At 33.4% G+C, this 21,426-nt stretch overlaps 1 protein-coding gene across 1 annotated transcript in view; it reads left to right on the forward strand.

Annotated features, from left to right (window-relative positions):
• The window catches only part of CTNNA3 (catenin alpha 3), a 1,725,716-nt gene that overhangs the window by 1,568,565 nt on the left and 135,725 nt on the right, over positions 1-21,426 (forward strand). Inside the window, exon 15 of the mRNA XM_057737480.1 lies at positions 5,072-5,253. Within this exon, the coding sequence (XP_057593463.1) occupies positions 5,072-5,253 (182 nt within the window). The remainder of the gene's footprint in view (positions 1-5,071; positions 5,254-21,426) is intronic.

A 21,426-nucleotide genomic window follows, 5' to 3' on the forward strand; every position in this document is an offset into this window, starting at 1 on the left:
TCTGAAAATGTTAAAGGAATAATTACATATAGCTGGAGAAGAAAAGGGAATGTACTGTATGAATTGGGCTTGGAAATATGATTAAGTTTGGACCAACATAGGTGGGAAAAGGAAAGAATATGAACAAAATAATTAATGGGTAATATCTTAAGATATTTCCCTGCAACAGCAAATAGCTTGGTTTACCTTGAGGGTACAGTGCATAAAAGGAAGATGAAATAACATTGACAAGCTGGTAGGGGCAAAGATCATGGTGATGCCTGTGTCATAGTAATTTCACTCTTAGATACAAACTCAAGAAGAATGCCCCCTTATGTGCACCAAAAGAAAAATATAAGAATATTTACTGTTCATAATAGCCAAAAATTGAATGCTTCTCAAAAGACCATTAATAGAAAATCAGATAAATGAGTGGTATATGTTTACACAGTGGAATACTCTTTATAGAGCAATGAGAATAAACAGAGTATAACTCCATGCAACAATATAGATGTATTTCAAATATATAAAATATTGAACATAAAAAGCCAGGTTCAAGAGTACATATGTTATTATTCCATTTTTATAATGTTCAGAAACAGGAAAATCTATAGTTTTAGAAATACAGGTAGTGATTTGATTGTTCTTGGGAGATAGTGACTAGAATAGGACACAAGGAGGCTTTTGGGGTACTGCTAATGTTTTTTTGGTTTCTTAATTGGGTGCTAGGTTCATGGATTCACTCAGTTTGTGAAAATTGTTCAACTGTACATTTATGATTTGGGCATTTTTCTATGTGAATTTTCTACTTTAAATTTAATAGTGATATTGAGGGGTGTATACTCTTTATTCAGTAAGGAGACATGAAGGGTGTTTTTGGCTAAAGAATTGCACAATTCTATCAAAGTCAGAAAGATTGAATCAACTGGTAGCAAGACAAAAGGATTGAAACTGAAAGAAAAAATTGACTTCAGCTTGTAGAATAGTAGTAGAAATACAAAGAAAGAGATGGATGTTATAAAAGTGTTAGCGATAAAATGGACAAATGTGCCTAAAAGAATGGAACAGATCAAAGGGGAGAATTTTAAAAAAAGGTGAAATTTCAAGACTGGATGGCAGGTAGTACTACTGACAAAAAATAAATAAAGATTTGGCAAGTGTTGGCATACTATAGCCTGTGAGCTAGGAATGTTTTGTTTTGTTTTATTTTTACATTTTTAAATGCTTGAAGAAATTCAGAATAGATGTAATCAGAATAATATTTGTGATGTGAGAAAATTATATACAATTCAAATTTCAGTGTCCATATTGGAAAGCAACCATGCTCATTTTGTTTGCACAAGGTCTATGACTGCTCTTGGATGACAGCAGCAGCAGAGTTAAATAATGCAATAGACTGGTATGGTATGGCCTGCAAAACATATACTAGGTACTATGTTGCCCTTTCAGAATAATTCTTCTAATCTCTGTTTTAGAGCTAAAAGTATAAATGATATATGTATACTTGAAAATGCCTAATAGGCTAATGGGAGCACACAAGTTTTGTTGAAGAGAGGAGAATAACCTTAGAAACAGAATTCTGAGGATCACTAACTGTATAGAGTGAAGGACTGAATCTCTTAGTATGAGTAACAATTAGCACTTAATAGCACTTTTAAGAGTTTTAAAAAGTATGTTCATATACATTCACTCATTTGATCTCTAAAACAAACTGTGAAGTGAATATTATTTCTTTCTAGTTTACAAATAAGGAAACATATTCTAAAAGATATGTGACTATATTTTGGAGAACAATTGGGTTCAAACGTAGAAGGTAATAGAGAAATATCGAAGAGAATGTAGAGATGGTGGGCAGTGTTCCTCCTGTTTGCAGGCATGGTGACAGAACGAAAACTCTAGAACCAGAGTTTCTGGGTTTTCATCTTGGCTCTACCATTTATTAACACTGCAATCTTGACTAAATCACTTAACCTTTTAGAGGCTCAGTTTCATAATTCATAATATTAGAATAATAATGTTCTTATTCCATAGGGCTGCTATGAAAATTAAATTTTGAGTATGTGTTAAGGTGCCTAGAAGAGGGTTTGGCATAAATAAATGTTACCTTCATTGTCTTTCAGAACAGATTTTAAAATCAGTTAACATACAGTGAAATTTCATTTGGATGGCAGGGATTCAAAAAGCCTTTAATAGCTATTTATATCACAGTTATATTCTATATATTTGAGCAGGAGCAGAGCCACTTAGCCAGCCGGCAGTAATGTCAGAGATTCCATTTACTTGACTTGTTTTGAGCTTTGTACCTGTTTCTTTGCTTATCCTGCAAAAACTAATCCAATAAGGAACTTTGACACAAAATTCCTAAATATCAAATATTCTCTGAAGTTCTATTTTGATATTTTCATAGTGATTGCAATTGATCGATGGCATATAATGTCATTCACAGAAGCACCACAAATCTTCAGTAAAGGTGTCAGGCAGTAATTTAATGCTTTTTTTGTTTTTGTTGTTCCTTTTGTAAAAAAAAGAGTCAGAATTCTCCAGAACTTTTAGTTTTGTAAACTATTGCCCAACTTTTGGCCTTTATCTTGTCAGAAGTAAATATCTGCCATTTGTAATTCACTATGTGAGTTGAGATGTTATTAAGGAAATTGAGTGCGACCCATGAGATTCTTGTCCAGGACAGGGTCAGTCTCAATGCTATCCAGTAATTGACTCTGTTCCCTGCATGGCAAGTGGATAGCAGCTGCAATTATTGTCATTTTGTGTCTGGGGAAATGTAGACAGGAGGGTTAAGTGACTTCCTCAAGGTCATATTGGTAATCAGTGGCATTCCAAGAAACAGAACTTGGAATACACTTGACCAGATCCCCTCTTGAATAGTTTGAACTTTATCATGAAGATAGTGAAAAATTTTCTACCATATGCCGATATACACTTCAAAATTATTTCTTAGATCCAGAGTCATGCATTTATTAACTCTGAGATGAAGACTTAAAAGAGACCCCAAATAAATTGATCTATAGCTATTATTATTTGAAAGTTTAAATACTTTTTTGTGAAAATGGAGAAAATGATAATGACCGGTAATTAAGAAGGAGAAAATTCATTTCTGTTTTTGAGCTGATTTAGTGTGTTAGTAGCTTACAACTTTCTTGATGGCTTGTATACTATTGATTTCAGACATAAGGGAGCTGTGTCTTTATGTGCCTGCTTTGCCACATACCAGTAGCAGTAAAAGTTGCTCTTCTTTTGACATATCACATAGGCCACATTTCCTGAGAAGAGAAACTTACAAGCTATTTTCAGCTCCTAAGGAAGAGTCATCTGTACACTCATCAATTAAAAACTTAGTCTCAGAGCTTAATTTAGTTCTTAAAGTAAAATAAAATAAATAATGAAAAGAAATCAAAATTTAAGTGCTGAATATGTGAATATATTTTGACTTTTTATTGAATAGGAAATAACTATTATTAATTGTGAACTCGATATGTGTCAAGCCTATGCTGAGGAGCTTAAAGAAAATTTCAAATCAGAAAGCTTCATCGTTTAGATTCTTTCATAGGCTAGAACTGAAGCATGGATAATTAATCCTGAGATTTCACAAATGTCAAGTTATTTTAAACCCCAAATTAGGCTTATGATAGATAATAAATGACAGATACTTGATATTGGTTCTTTGATTTTTATTTTTTGGTTGGATTTTCCATTGACCATTCTTATAATTCCTTCCATTCATATATTTTAGTTTTATTGCTTTTGTACACTATTGCTTCAATAAAGTATGTTTTCAGTATTCTGCACCTAGTAACCACATTTTTGCAAAGCTTTCTGAAGTGATTTCTTCCAATTTCCTATCTATAGGTGAACTAGAAATTAGCACCTGAAAATGTTAATACATAGGCAGTGTAGGTAATCACATGTTCCCTGTGAATAATCAAATAAGTAAATTCCCCTTATATGATTTATCCTTTTTAAGTGTTCCTTCTCAAACCTGTGTACTTATTCTACTATTGGATTATGTATGGATTTCTTCTTTGACAAGATGATTGAACAGTCTTATGAAATTTTATGGCCTTGATTAATATTATTGAATCAGTTTTACTTCGGAGTTCTTTTTTATTTGACAAAAAGTCATAGGTCCCAGTTGCTATGGTTGTGAATATGGCAGTTTAGGGATATAGATGGTTGTCTACCATCCCACATTTTAAATTGCAAGTGCAAGTTTGCATACTGTTCCAAATATGACATATACAAAGAATAGTACTATGCCAGCACATTGTTTACTGTGTATAAAAAAATAACACCTCAAAACTCAGGATGCTAATTAGGGAGGGCTGCCTTAATAAACCCTGCCCATAACATTTTTATTCTTCCCCCAGAGTTTGAATACACATACATACCTTAATATGTTTATATGCACCATGTACACATTAATCCTTAGGATTTTATGTATGTGCTTGTCTATATACGTATGACTTATAAATGTATACTGTACTGTTTACCAATGTGTATTCATTGTTTATATAAGGATCTATCAATGTATATACATACATAGGTAAAGTCTCATTTCAAAATATATTTTGTTATACGTCTACCTTTTGAAGCACACTCTTAGTACAATTAAAGTATATGCTTTTCTAACATGTGAGGCATTACATTGTTTGAATTAAATTAAAAATTTAATACATTAGAAATTTTAGAAGAGCTACGTTTATATTAAGGAGTAGATTTAAATATGTCAGATACTAAATTACACTTTGGTATTCTTAAATTTAACATTGTAGTTCTAGGGCAAACAATTACAATTCAATAGATATTTTATATGAAAAAATTAAACCTGGGAAGTTTTAGTATATGACTTTAAAAAATCAATATGTCTCTATTCTTTTTTTTTGGGGGGGGGGGTACACCAGGCTCAATCATCTGTTTTTATACACATATCCCCGTATTCCCTCCCTTCCTTGACTCCCCCAATATGTCTCTATTCTTAAATGAACAAGTTTTATGAGTATCCTATAATGATCACTTTTTCCAAAAATGTATTTTGACATAGTGGAATGATTATAAATCTAATTATCACCTGTTTTAGGCTAAGATGACTCAATTGCCTGAGGCAGAAAAGGAAAAGATCGCTGAGCAAGTTGCTGATTTCAAGAAAGTAAAGAGTAAGCTGGATGCTGAGATTGAGATATGGGATGATACAAGCAACGATATCATTGTTCTGGCCAAGAAGATGTGTATGATCATGATGGAGATGACAGACTTCACAAGGTAATTATGTGGGAAATGATGTATAATATTTATAATGTTAGAAACATTTGTCACATTAGTGAAAGCTTAAGTTCCTCTGAGTGTCAGGTGCTAAAAATTAAGTGGTATGATAAAAGCAAATAATAAAGAATTAGAAAGTTGTAGGTAGGTCCTTCTAGAGGTTTTGGTAAATAAATGTGGCAGAGTTTTTTATAAAATGCTGAGGAATAATTTTAGAAACCAGTTTATGTCCTCACTCTCAGGAACCTTCTCTGTGTGTCATATTAGCTTTTTTTTTTTTTTTGGTTGCATTGGGTCTTTGTTGCTGCGTGTGGGCTTTCTCTAATTGTGGCAAGAGGGGGCTACTCTTTGTCACTCTGCACAGGCTTCTCGGTGCTGTGGCTTCTCTTCTAGAGCACAGACTCTAGGAGCGCAGACTTCAGTCGTTGCGGCATGCGGGCTCAGTAGTTGTGGCTCACGGGCTCTAGAGCACAGGCTCAGCAGTTGTGGCACACTGGCTTAGTTGCTTCACAGCATGTGGGATCTTCCAGGACCAGGGCTCAAACCTGTGTCCCCTGCATTGGCAGGCGGATTCTTAACCGTTGTGTAACCACGGAAGCCCATGTTTTGTTTTGTTTTGTTTACAAAGAAAGTGGTAAATCAAGTTATGATCTCTATTGCAGCTACCTGAATGACTGATTTTCATAGCTATGTACTGAGATATCAACCAGATATATTTGAAATTACAATGACTTAATAATATACACAAAGGAATCATACATTGTGTGTATATTCTAGAAGTAATGAACATGTTTCTTATAGCTTCAAAATATTATTTTATAGAGCTAGCCAAAGAGCAATAATATATAGAGTGCTTGCCTTACCAGTTACTAAAATGTATGAAATTACAATTAAAATAATTTGGTCTTGATGCAATTATAAGAGCCACAGAACAGAAGAATTCTCTGAAGCAGACCAAGTATACTTACAAAACTATTTATTTATATACTCATATGTTAAGAACAAAAACAACTTTTAGATGGAGTAATGAAATAAATGTAATTTAAAAATAATAATAAATGTAGGAAAGTACATGAATATTTTACTCAAATTAAGATCAAGAAAAGCTTTCTAAGCATTATAGACAAAGAACTCATAAAAAAGGATCATTAAATTGAATGACATTAAAAATTCTAAGTATCAATAGAATGTCCTAAATAATACTTAAATATAAATGAATGATTGGGTAAATATCTATTAAAAAATAACAAAAATTTGATGTCATTTATATATAAAGAATGGTTAAAGACATTAAAAACTTTTTAAATGTCCTAGTAGAATGGACAAAAGATATGAGTAGATAGTTCACCAGTTTCCCTCCATAAAAGATATGAGCCATAAATATGTGAAAATATGTAACCTAAAATATTTTAAATAACATACCTTTTAAATCTATAAAATTGACCCAAACTTTTAAAATAGTCCTGTTACAGAGAGGGTGTGGTGATGAAAGCATATATTGTTATAAGCCTTATGGTAATTTGGCAATATGTATAAACTAAAAACTTTTATAAACTTTTAATATCTATATCTATCTATCTATATCTGTATATTATACATGCAATTTCATAAAGAATACCTTTTAGATATCAGTTTATGTTTGCACCTCTTGGTTCTTACCATTTTTTTCTAATCCCATACCATGACTTCTAAATATCTTACCATTTCCTTTCATACACAGAATAATTCGGTTTTAACCTATTGCTCAATCTCTACAAAAATTATGAGAATCTTCTCCCCCACTACTCCACACATATTTTTTTATATACATATATGTAAATATATAACATAGACATGATTATGCCAATGTATAAGAAACAAACTGTACTATAGTGATATTAAATACTGTTTATGTTTTGGTAGTTTAGAAGTGGGTAAGTTAATTATTTTTAATTTTCTATAATTTGTTATTTTTCTATGATAAATATGTATATATTTTAAGAAATTTATAATTTTGCTTCAAGTTAGTCCTAGGAGAGTGGAAGTTGACTAAACTTAAAATATTTCATTCAAACTTTCCCAAAAGTTGAGACTAAAAAGGTGCACAAATAAAACCTTAAGTGATTTCAGCTTTCAACATTATTAAGATACAGAAAATAGTGTGAATTTCAAAGTACTACCTTTAAGTAGAGAAATAAACACCAAATTCCAACAAAGCTGCTGCTGGTACTCTGTCATTGCCATAAGGCTATGGATCTGGAGAGCAAGGAATGAGAAAATTAAAACTCCTAGTAGAAATGGGAGGAATGTGAAAAGGCAATAGATAAAGCACAAAAGAAAATTGGACCAAAATGAGAACACCTTATACTAAATGCTAAAACACTGAACACAGGTCTGGGACTTGGCATTTTAAAACATCAGCTATAGAGACTGAGCTTAAAAGTGAATGGGTCCGGAACTGGGAAATTTAGAGAATCTTCACTTTTGAGAAAATAAAAGGAAATACAGGACAAATGACACTGAAGGTATGTCAGTGATCAAAAAGACACAAATAGGAAATAAGAAGGAACCTAGAGAAATGAAAGAGAATCACAATATACATCAACTTCTCCGCTTCCCTGCCATCAACAAAAATGTTATCTATTAAGGAAAGTATAGTTCATAATAATGATTAAAGAAAGTGCTCTTGGTCTAGGAGCCCTGCCTAAAATGAAAAAGATTCGAAAAAATGACATGCAAAGCTATGTGATGAGATATAGAAAATGAGCGCATTTCTGGGTACATATGCAAAGGAAATGAAATAATTATCTTTAGGAGATAATGGTATTCCCACATTCACTGCAGCATTGTTCACAGTAATCAAGATATGGAAACAATTTTAGTGTCCATCAATGAGTGAATAGATAATGTCACATATAAAAAATATTTCGCTTATGCTAAGTGAAATAAGCTAGACAGAGAAAGACTAATTCTGGATGGTATCCCTTACATGTGGAATCTTAAAGTCAGAGAGTAGAATGGTGGGGGTTGGGCAGTGGGAGAAGTGGAGAGATGCTGCTGGTCAAAGATTACAAACTTTTACTTATAAGATGAGTAAGTTCTGAGGATCTAATATATAGCATGTTGAACACAGCTATTAATACTTAAATTTTGCTGAGAGTAAATCTTGTGTTCTCATGCAAAAAAAGGTAACTCTGTAAGGTACGGATGTGTTAATTAACTTGATTATGGTAATCATTTCACAATGTATACATACATCAAATCATCATATTGTACACTATAAATATATTACAATTTTGTCAATTATGCCTCAATAAAGCTGAAAAAAGTGAGAATCAAAACAATTCAGCTGATGAAAACCTTCCATCTAGAAAACAAAGACAAAACAACAATGAAATTGTAGCACAACACTCCAAGCTACTGTAAATTTCAAAAAAATAAAGAGCTGAAGATACATATTTTTAAAACTTGGACTCAGAAAATCTAAAACTAAGATAAATTAAAAAAAGAAAAAATGAAATGAAGAATGCAATGAGTTAAAAAAACGTAGGGAAAAAATTAAAGGACAAAAATATCTAAAAAATAAAAAAATTATAAAGTGTCCAAAGGAAAATAGATTCAAATAAAAATTCCATAAGGGGAGGACAAGCAGGAGATTAACCAAGAGAATGACTGTGAGATAAAGATTAAAAAAAAGAGAAGAAAAGGCTCAGAGAAAAAAAGCTTGAAATGGAGACGAGGCAAAGGAGATACAATAGACATATATTAGACACTCTGAAGAAAAAAATAATAAAACAACTAATATTTAAAAGTATAAATCAAGAGAGTTTTCCATATATAATACTGAACTTAAATTTACATGTTGATAGGTGTTGCCATATTCCTGGGAAGTTTGACTTGATAACAGTAAACACACACACACATTTTCCTCATATATATAAAAATATTAATATATTATAAATAGCAATACTATATTCTACATATTGTGTGTGTGTATATGTATGTATATATTTCTCTCCATATACATATATATATGGAGAGAGAAATAACAAAATGAAACCAATTGAATAATAAAAATTTGTGAGAAAGAATCCTTACATCCACAAAGGGGAGGCAGGTACTTTTAACCTTATGATTTCATTCTGTGTGATTTCTCTATATCTCTAAACAATATTCTTTCTGAGATATGATTTATTGACTTCTCCTGCAAATGAAAATGTAGGTCATTTGTGTGACTGTTCATGTTTTCTTGCATCTTTTCCTTTGTTTCACAAATTTATTATATTTTATTTATATTTATAGACCTTGATAATATTATGTTATCCATAAAATGTTTCTTGCTATATGCATATTATGTCTCAACTTCTCACTCTATATGATGAAGAAATACCTACTCTTACTCTTTCTTCTACCTCTTACTGCCTCCTCTTCTATATTTCATTTATAATCCAGCTTCTTTCTACTATACCTCTTTTATCTTAAGGTAGTTAATGTAATATTTACATTGCTAAATAATTAAATCACCCATGCTTATCCTATTGGTTTATTCTGAAAGTGAAGATTAATAAATAAAATGTTTATTATTAGGACTCTAATATAATTAACCTAGATAGGAAACACACATGAAGGAAACATATTTCCAGTAGAAAGTTGAATTAGAATTTAGACATAGTTTAAAGTACCCATACATTTATATGGGAAACAACACATAATGGAAAGAAACCTGAACTAATAACTATATTTTAAAATCAGCTTGATAAGTATGTCAGTGAGAGTTCTCTTAACCTTTCTCACCATGTAATATAAAAAGTATATATATAGGCAAAATCTAAAATTAGAAGGAAACACAATCAAGGACAAAGTCATGAGAGAAAAAAAAAAGGCTTTTAAGAAGTGGGCAGAGGAAATAGAATCCCACAAAGACAGAATGCTCGATAAGAAATTGTGTAATAAAAAAAAATTATGTAATATGCAAAGAAGGGTTCTTGGGCCAGATTTAAGGAAGTTTCAGTGAATTATCAATTAATTGTTTTACTTGAAGAGATCATAATTAATGATTGAAAAGATAGTATTGTTTTGGCAATTCTCAATTTATGGTTACTTTTGTTTGAGTAGCTCCACTAAATGGTGAGAGGTTAAAAAAAGCCTGGCTTTTTTTTTTTTTTAATTGGGGTATAGTTGTTTTACAATGTTGTGTTAGTTTCTACTGTACAGTGGAGTTCCCTGTGTTATACAGCAGGTTCATTAGTTATCTGTTTTATACATATCAGTGTATATATGTCAATCCCAATTTCCCAGTTCATCCCACTCCCCCTTTCCCCCCTTGGTGTCCATATGTTTGTTCTCTACATCTGTGTCTCTATTTCTGCCTTGCAGACGTGTTCATCTGTACCATTTTTCTAGATTCCATATATATGCGTTAATATACGATATTTGGTTTTCTCTTTCTGACTTACTTCACTCCTCCATATGACAGTCTCTATGTCCATCCACGTCTCCACGAAATGACCCAATTTCGTTCCTTTTTGTGGCTGAGTAATATTCCATTGTATATATGTACCACGTCTTTTTTATCCATTCCTCTGTTGATGGAGATTTAGGTTGTTTCCATGTCCTGGCTATTGTAAATAGTGCTGCAGTGAATATTGGGGTGCTTGTGTCTTTTTGAATTATGGCTTTCTCTGGGTATATGCCCAGTAGTGGGATTGCTGGGTCATATGGTAGTTCTATTTTTAGTAAAAAAAACCTTAATTCATTACAAAGTAGATGAGAAAAGAGCAGATGACAAAGATACTCAAAGTAGTAACTTAAAGGAGGCAAATGATAAGGACAATTTAGAGATTTCCAAATAACTTGAATATATTCTAGGATGAAGGGAAAGGGGAAGTGGGGAGGGATAGAATGAAACTGTAAAAGTTATTCAACTTTTATTCAAATAGCTATAGCCAAAAATGAGAAAAGGGGTAAAGCATAAACACTGAGAAACAGGGAAAGAAAGAAAGAGAGAAGGAGAGAAAGAGAGATAGAGAAAGAAAAAGAAAAAGAAAGAGAAAGAAAAATGAAAACAAATACAGGGATTAACCTGCATGAGTTTACATGGCTGTATCTTCTAGTCTTAGCTAGAATGTCCATCATAGAAGCCTTTTCTGGCCAAATGGCATAAAGACTCCCCCAACCTATCTCTCTATATTACAATATCCTGTTACTTTTCACTTTACGGTTAGCACTTTGTGGATTACCTAGTTCATTTGTTTATATATGCTCTTCCTCTGTATCCCTAATGGCATGTAAGTGGTGTGAAAATATGAAATTTGTCTTATTTTTTTATAACCAGAACTTAGCCTAAATGGAATACATATATATGTAGTTGCACGTATAGTATATTCATATGCATATATATGTATAGTATATAATAATATGTTGAATGAAGACATTTCAATTTCAATTAAGTAATTAAAAAGAGAGAAAAACAACTTGAACTCAGAAGGAACCAGGAATAAACAAATACCCAAACAAACAAAAAACAGCGGAGTAACATATATTTAAGCTCTTGATACCCACTCGTTTTGTTTATTCCTTAACTCATATACAGACCCTAAGTGTTGAACACAGAGATATTAATTTTAATGTCCATATGGCATTAAGAAGAGACACATAGTCAGGGGAGCTCGAGGTGAAGCCTAGAGCTGTGCCTCTAAATAGGAAACTAAAAATATTTCCATGCATCAGCTTGAAGGAGCATCAAGAGAAAATTATTTTCCTTGGAGTCTAGATCAAATAAAGATCTTTAAGAAATAGTGACAAGTCTATGACATATTAAACTGATGAATTTCAAATTGCATAACCAGAAAATGCTACCTTTAGAGAAGAATTAAGATGCAAGAAGCAATGGTGAGCAAAGACATCAGAAAACATGTTGGTATATTCAAATAAGCACTGGCAGAACAACAACAACCACACAAAAGACTACCTGAAGTAGCAACATGACACGGGGAACATGAAAATGTTTGATATCAGAGTTAAATGGTCTATTTTTATATTCAGGGAAAATTCAGAAGTATTAATACCATGCTTTGCTACATAAAGAATGCATATAGTGCCTTTTAAAATTTCCAAGGGATCTCTAAAATAAAATTTTCATATTAATAGATTAAATTAATGTGGAGGGCTAGAATTTAGAAAATGAGAAAAATATAGAGAAGAAAATGTGGCATGAATATAAAAATGCAATCATATTATAAAACATGCTAGGTATATAAGTAGTTCTATTGTGTAAATGTAGCAAGCTTTGTAGTTTTAAAAAATGTAAGTGCGAAACCAGTGTAAGTACAAACAGCAAAAAAAAACAAAAAACCTATCCTTTTAACAGAGGCATATAGCAATACTTTTTCTAGGAACCATGGGAAAGAGGAGGAAACATCTCTTTCTAAAAGAGGAAGGAAATGCAGGAATAAATGGAGGGAATTTGAGGAAGTAAACCTAATAATTTCTACTTGCTAAGTGATGTCTACTATGGAATATGTGAAGCCTTGAAAAAACGAAAGTGGAGTGAGAACTTGGGTAGCAAAACAGAAACAGATCAGAGGATATAAAAGGTAGTCAACCTGAAAGATTATTCATTCAGTTGTTTACTTACGGTTAGTCACCCAGTTCAAAACCTAATACATTTATTGGCAGAGTGAGTAGATTCTCTTCACTTGTTCTGAGAGAACTAGTGAATTAGACTTACCTGAAGTCCTAGGATGTAAAGGAATTTTCAGTAGAATTCAAGGGGATGAGAGGAATGAAACTACTAGAAAGAATATATTGAATTAACTGGGCCCAGACTGGGACCAAAGGGAAATAACGTTGGAAAGTAGAACAAAAGGTGGAAAGGTAAGGCTATGTCACCAACAGGTGATAAAGATACAGACTTTTAATGCAGTTTTTCCTGCTGTACATCTGTTACCCTCCCAAAGGAATTAATGTTTTACTGTTGACATAGTTTGAATTGAGTTGGAAAAGGATACTGAAATATGACTTTGGAAAGGATGCTCAGTGACTTGGAGGGTGTCATAATCTGTAACTAGGGTGTTAGAAGAAGAGTCACAACTCCACAGAGTGATAACTCATTGGAAAATAAGACCTGTTTCATGTTTTGCAAAAGCTAAACAGTCCTACGTTCTCACAATCTATAGGTGTCGCAGCCAAAGGCAGCCACAAAACAGAAATATTTTGTGTTCAAATTGTAGTAAAGGTAGGGTAGCAAAATTGAATTTCAGATTCTGACAATCTTTTATACTTGAACTGCATCCATGTTCAGTTTAATTTCAGTTCATATAAACTGTGATAAATCTCCAATTGTTTTAAAGTGGTAGAAACATTTTTCTTATTTTCACTCCCAATTCTGTTTTAAGGGTTTTTCTCAGACACTACAATGTTTTACTGAGGGTTAAGTTTAACAGTTTTATGTAGATTATTCCTTAATTCTACCCACATCACATTTGTTTCATTTCAGGTGTTTTAGCTTATTTGTAGTGGAACCTGTGAGAATGAAGGTCACAGCTGCCAATACAGTATTTCTCAGCACATAGTTGATCATCTGGTAGTACACTCTCTGTCCCACATATAGGTTTTTGAATAGCTGTATATTTTTAAATAATAAGAAAAATAATAAATTATATTTTCCAAAGTGCTACTGAATGCTGCTTTCTCATTGTCTTTAACTGCTATTTTATTATTAATAAGAGCCATAATGGTAAACTTTGAATACTTACTATGTACTGCACTGTAAGGAATATATCTGTTTTCTCATTTTTATTTTCAGGACAGTTTGATCAATTATTATGTTCTCTAATTTATTGTTAAAGAAACTGAGATTCATAGAGTTCAGGTAAATTGCTCAAGGACACACAAATGAGTTTGAATTGGAGTTGGTCCAGTTTTAGAATCTGGGTACCTACTTGTTGTGATACAAGTCTTTATCCTTGTGCAAAACATAGAACAAGAACCAGTCCTTTCTTCAAGGAGAAAAAAGCTGACTCGTTAAAAATAACAATAATTGTGTAATGCATTGTATGCTTCTAGCTATAAATATGTTAGGTTTTCAGAAGAGAGGGATTATCAGTTGGAGACTAGAGTAAGCAAAACACGAAAACCTGGACAAGTGGAGTTTGTATTAGACTTTGAGATACAGGGATTGGATTGTGGAGTGAGATGAAACAAGTGATAAAACCCACAGGGTGGAGGTTGGGAGATAAGAATGAGTTAGATCCATTTGGGGGCTCTCAGAAAACTATATAAATACAGGAAGAAGTTAAGATGGGCATGAAGAAAGTGACAGATTATAATAGGCGTTAGAAAATGGACAGGCTTTTTTTTTTTTTAATGAAGTAGAAAGTAGGGAATTATTTAAGAATTGTAATCATGATGGTGGCAGGATAGAAAGAAAATAAATCTAAGTATGTGGTAAGAATGACAGGCACTTTGGGATGGCACTGCCAGCAGCGACTCAACTCATGGGTGTCTGGCCACAGTTGAGAGACCCAAATAATTAGACAGGCTTTGGCAATTCTAATAGAGACTAATAGAATCGATAAATTCCTAGAAAATACTGTATAAGGGGCTGAAGAAATTACTTCTGTAAAACTTGATGTAACCATTTCTGAGCCTTGACATAAGCCCCTTGGCACAACCAACAATTTAGTATTCAATACTTCTTCCAGCCTAAAGGGGAGACGAGGAGCAGGTTTTATTTTGGTTCTTTGTGTATTTCTGTCACTACCATTGTGATACACTCATTCTAGGGCAGAAAAGTGAGGCTTTAGTGTTTTAAATATGATTTCTCCTTGGTGAAGGACCATCCACACAATCACATAAGTTACGTTGTATTGTTACACAGAGCCTGCGGCATCTTCTAATAATTCAGCATTCCTTTTCTTCAGCCTCTGGGACTTTCTAGAATCAGAATTAAGGATTTAAGACTTGCTAGAAGAAAGCAAGCCTTTCCCCCTTGCACTGATTAGTTTCTCAGGGAAGCATCTTCCAAATTCCTGCCTGAAACATAAGGGTTCTGGGAGCAGAGATGGAGGGTGGACGGTGGAGTCACTGGTAGTCTCTATATTTAGTATTCAGTATTTGCATGTTCACTTAATACCCTTGTTGTCAGTAAAAGGTACTATCCCTTTAAATAAGTCTAAAAACCTATAATGCAAAGACTTTTTTTCTCTTCAGAGAATAATCTCCAGACTTTTCCTGGGATAAGAGAGAGACAGATGTTCAATGGTGTAGAACAAGGGATGGAATCAAACTGCATCTTTGTCTCTCCTTTCACCACAAATTTCGGTCATACATGGACCTTTCTATTTAAATCAGTTTGATTCTTAGCTTTCCCACTGCTGATATGGACTCCGACTTTCTCAGGTTGACTGTAGAATTTCCCACTTGCTATTTGCTTTCTAGTTTCCTAATAATTCTTGCTGTTGTATCTTCTCCCATTTTGTCCTCTCCATCCTAATGGGTTTAGGTTTTTAGAAGAAGAAAAAGAAAAAAAAAAAAACTCATCTGTAGTTTTAGTGATGCTTGGAAAAGAAGAAAAATTATATATATGTGACAATTTGCCATTCTAACCTGAAAACCCGCTAGGATTTGCTAGGGTTGTGAAAGTTTTCTCTTCAATGATATTTGGAGGTTAGAATATTTAATGTTTTCTTCATGAATTATGCTCCTCCCTTTCCTTTTCTCACCTCAGGTAAATTCTGTCCAAACAGTGTCTTGACTGAACTTACTTTTTACATTTCATAGTTTATATAACACTTGAGAACATCTAATTCTTTTCCCTCATCTGAACAGGAGACAAGCTCTAGGTAAAACTTTCTGGATAATTATATGTTTTATGGTCACTTAAGATGCATTTTAAAAAGTTGCTGAATTACGGGAAAAAGACAAAAGTGATAACTCTTCCTCAAATAAGAAATATAAAACATCATATTCATCTTTGTCAAAAAATGATGCCTTCTGAGTGTGTACCAACTTTAATGTTACTATTAATACACTTAAAGAACTGAAAATAAATACAGAAAAGTAATGTTGCTTTAAGCAGTAATATTCTTTAAACTGTTTATTCAAAAATATACCAGGGTGGTTTATCCTCATCAAATTTTATATTTTAAGATGCAATACAATGTTACCATATGACCCAGCAATCCCACTGCTGGGCATATACCCAGAGAAAACCATAATTCAAAAAGACACATGCACTCCAATGTTCATTGCAGCACTATTTACAATAGCTAGGACATGGAAGCAACCTAAATGTCCATCAACAGATGAATGGATAAAAAAGATGTGGTACATATATACAATGGAATATTACTCAGCTGTAAAAAGCAATGAAACTGGGACATTTCTAGAGACATGGATGGACTTGGAGACTGTCATACAGAGTGAAGTGAGTCAGAAAGAGAAAAAGAAATACCATATATTAACACATATATGCAGATTATAGAAAAATGGTACAAATCAACCGGTTTGCAAGGCAGAAATAGAGACCCAGATGTAGAGAACAAACATTTGGACACCAAGTGGGGAAAGTGGGGAGGGTTGGGGGGGAATGAATTGGGAGATTGGGATACCAAATTTTACACTCTAAATATATGCAGTTTATTTTATGTTAACTGTATCTCAATAAAAGTTCAAAAAAAAAAGATGCAATACAATGTCAATTTTCATTTGAAAAAAATGATGTACTAGATTGTAGGCTTTTCTATAACTTTTTTTTGATTCATTTACTGAACATCTGTAGAATATCAGGCTCTGTCCTTGGGATAAAGGTTATACCAATACCTACAGTGGAGAATTTTGAACTCGGGTAGCATAAGATTGAATAGAAGAAGAGGTGAGGAGAATAAGATGGGCAGCAAGGCAGAAAGGTGACAGAAAAAGATCTGAAGGGATGATAATACAGTGAGTGGACATGGTGACAGCAGAAGTTCAGCTCTAAGAGAAACTGAAGAAACTTGCTAGGAGTTGAGATATAAATAGGGAAAGGGGTAGATCTGGCTTATCCTATGTAGTTAATACCACAACCAGCATTTCTTCTGGCTTTATTTTTTTACACTATCCCTAAGTGTGTTCTCACAGTCTGGCCAAATCAGCAAGTTAAGCCTACTTGTCTGCTAATTGGCCAGTTTTCTCAGGCATTTTATCACTCTAACCATTTTAAGTATGGCCTGTAACACTCAGGGGTTACCCTAACTGTACTTCAATTAAAAAAAAAAAAAAGAAAAAGAAAAGAAAATACAAGAATTTCATTTAAAAAGGAGTTAACATATGGAGGAGTGTGTAGATATAAAGGGGTTTGCAGTAAAGCTCTGAGCTCTGTTTTTCTTATATCCAGGGTATCTTAAGTAATGACTGGGCAATGGGAGGAGGGACTTTAAAGGCTGTCCAAGTGAAAGAAAAAAATAGAGCCCTCATGAATACTCATGTAGAAATCATGTTGCATTCATCTGTAAAAAGAGAGTCCTTGCATGAGGTAGCTGTAGAGCGATGGCAGATGAGGAACTAGATTTGGAAGTGGGGGTGCTTTTGTTCTCATTATTTATGTACCTCCCACTGGACACAGGCTTGTATTTAAGAAACCCTTTTGCCCCAGCTTCCTTTTCCAGATACAATCCTGAGAGATGAAATAGCAAATGAGCAGAAGGAAGGGTAAAAATTCACCTTTCATCTGGTCAGCTAGAACTTCAGAATTAAAGTCTTTTGGAGGCATAGTTGAAATGTATGAAATTCATATGTCCTATGCCTTACATCCTTTTGTTTGTTAGATACAGAATCTCTTTGCACATGGTTTGTTTTGCTTTCTGAGGTGAAGCATTTATATTCTCACACAATGTGTTAACAACAATAGCAATTTAAGTGTTTTAGCCCACACAGCAAAGGGAGTAAGAAATATTGGTAAGTTCTATGTTTCTCCCTTTTAAAAGCAGTCTTAACGTCTTACGATTTAAACTACAAAAGCAGAGAAAGGTAATTTTTGTTTTACTTGATAAGACTACCTAATTCTCTTTCCTTTGTGTATTAAAAATACACATAAATATTTAGCAAATAATTGAAAGTATAAAATATGAGATATGTAAATCATTTAAGATTTTGAAAAGGCACTCTGGCTTTCCAGTTTATAACTTTAAGAAGGCATTCATTCTATATTTGAAGTAAATATTATACCAGGGAGGAAGAATTATTTTTCTGTGCTCTACAATGATGGCTTTTTTTTTTTTCTTGGACATTGTGTTAGGGTAATTATAGGCTATATTATTATTGCCTTTTGCATGAATATTCTCCTTGTAAAGAATCAGTTTGTTTTACTTTGTGGAGCCTTGAAAACATTATCCAGTAATGCCAATGAGAAATGCTTTAACATAAAGGAGAATAATCCTGTCTGCCAGTTCTTTTTACATGATAAAAATTTCCATGTATTCTGATATGATAAGTAATGGGCAAAAATTCAGTTTATATAACATCTTAGTAATTGTTTATTAAAAGTAACTGAGAGTGAGAGCATACTTTTACCTGAAATCTGGTGTTTCAATGTCTGGCTATAGGGAATTTATCAGAGAATTTGGTGAAATGACTATGCCAATTTCCAAGTGGCAGAACAGTTCTATATTATGTGAATCTGCAGAGATTTCAGGAGAATTAAATTATGAATTGTCTTAAATTATAAATTATGAATTGTCTTAGAACACTGGAACCTAAACTGTTAAAAATGTGGTAATAAACAAATACCACCCAAATGAAAACATACAGAGACTATTCAGAGTTCACTATAGCCATTTTGCTTTTGGCAGAGACACAGAGGCAGTCAGGGAAGAGCAAAAGCTTTAAAATGGAAAAAAGGTAAGGATTCAGGTATCTCTGATTGGAGATTATTGACACAAGGAAGAAGCAGGGCATCTTATGTAATTGCATTCTCTGATTGTTACTGAATTGAAAGCAGGGGCGAATAGAGCTAGGCTGGTTGTTGTTACTCAAGTCCTGACCATTCTGGGCCAGTTGCTACAGAGACTGATTTTTTTCTTGATGTAGTTTTCACAGAAGTTGTGGGTCAAAGCTCTGTTGTCATGTTTAGGATGGTCATTGTCCCTTTGTCTATTCAGTCTCTCAGAAATTTAACCGATAATCATTTATTTGAGATGGTGATGGGTAGATAATTATGTAAACAGTATTGAATTAATTTATATTTAAAAACAAAATATTTTATTAAAAAAGAGCAATCCGTAATAATCGATATCCTAAATCAATGGTCCAATAAGTTTTAAAGTAAGTGGTTAAAAGAAAAATAGTGGTGTATTCCAATAGGTGGATCTTTGTTAATATAACTAATTTTATCAGTCTTATTCATGCTGTGCTTAAAGAACCCTTAATTAGTGCAGTTTGGAGTTAATTTTCCCTTCTACAGTATAGTCTACAAATAGACTATTTTTTTCCACTTTTGTTAACTTAAATTCCCATTCCTGTGTCTAACTCTCTCACATCTAAAAGTTTTAATGCCTTGTCCTCAACCTCATCATGCTCTCTTGTCTCAGATTCTTTCATTTTTCCTCTACTTTTAGTCATTTTATTTTTCTTTCTTATACAGTGTGGACCACTTGGCCTACACTGTAACAACCACTCTCTTGATCTCTGTCTCTCATGACCACATGACATGCAAAATCTCAACCCTGCTTCAATCCAAACACTGCCTCCTTCTGGCCTTTGCTTGGGCTTCAGATTGTGAATTTCACCCCTTCCTTCCTATAATCAGGGATGTACCAGGAGATGCTAGAGAAAGAGGGAGGCTCAAAAAGATACTAAATTCCTACTACTCTGATATGTAGTTGCTTGTCATTTTTAATTTGGGGCAGAAGGATCCCTCCTCTAGATGAACTTCTCTCTTACTTCCTTTAAGTCTTTGGGTTCTGTTGAGCACTGTTCGTTGATTACAGATAATTTCCTCTACTTGTCCCATCCTTTACTTGGAATAAGTATCCACCTTGAAGACAGTCTTTGATATTTACATTTTGTGACCATATTCCCCGATTATGGGGTAAGAATCAATCAAAGTGCCCTGACTTTGGCTGTCACAGACTCAACAGTGAGGTCCTTTGTGTTTTGTCATGCCAACAATGGCACTGGTCAGTTGCATGCAACTACATAAATATCTATTATCATTGTAACTACCATGACACTTAAAATGTGAGTCTGCCTTCCTTTGCTTGTATAATGTCAGAGTGGCCATTTTAGTGATTTCTCCATGAAGCTTACTATCTGCTTTCAAAATTTTATTTTCTTAGGCTCATTTTTACTATAAACATAGGATTTATTTTACAAATGCTTATTCATGGATTTTTATTGGATTAAAATGTTTTTGTCTGTCTATAGTAACAAAAAAAGGCAAAAAAAAAAAAAAAAAGAACATCAAAATCCCATTATTGTGGAGGCCAAAACATCCAGTTTTAAATGAGATATTCTTGGGAATTAAGTGTTTTAGAAGGGGATACTGTACTCCTAGTTTTCCTTAGGAAAACAACCTTAACTCCCAAATTCCACTGTTATTTGCAGAGAATATTTCCTTATGTCCTACAGGGAAAAACTAAAACTTCAGGAAGTGTTTCCATCATACTTTTTATCTGATGGAATTGATAGTATGCGGAAGAGCAGAAATAAAAATGAAGGAAATGATTTGTAGGAATAAAAACGTTAAATATATTATTTTTCCCTTTGAACTTTGAAAATCTTTTGTTGTTGTCATCATAATTTGCCCACATATGTAGGGAACATACAGTTGTCTTATGGATAATTTATTGTAACTATTTGAGACCTACAAAATGTTTTTAAAGTTCACCAACATATTGGGGCTTCCTAGGTGGTGCAGTGGTTGAGAATCCGCCTGCCAATGCAGGAGACACGGGTTTGATCCCTGCTCCACGAAGATCCCACATGCCACAGAGCAACTAAGCCCGTGCGCCAAACTATTGAGCCCACGTGCTGCAACTACTGAAGCCCACGCGCCTGGAGCTGGAGCTCCACAGCAAGAGAAGCCATGGCAATAAGGAGCCTGCGCAAAGCAACGAAGAGTAGCCCCCACTCACCGCAACTAAAAAGAAAGCCCGCGCACAGCAAAAAAGACCCAACACAGACAGTAAAATAAATAAATTGATTAATTAATTAAAG

The sequence above is a fragment of the Hippopotamus amphibius genome, chromosome 5 (assembly GCF_030028045.1).
Source record: "Hippopotamus amphibius kiboko isolate mHipAmp2 chromosome 5, mHipAmp2.hap2, whole genome shotgun sequence".
Taxonomy (NCBI): Eukaryota; Metazoa; Chordata; class Mammalia; order Artiodactyla; family Hippopotamidae; genus Hippopotamus; species Hippopotamus amphibius.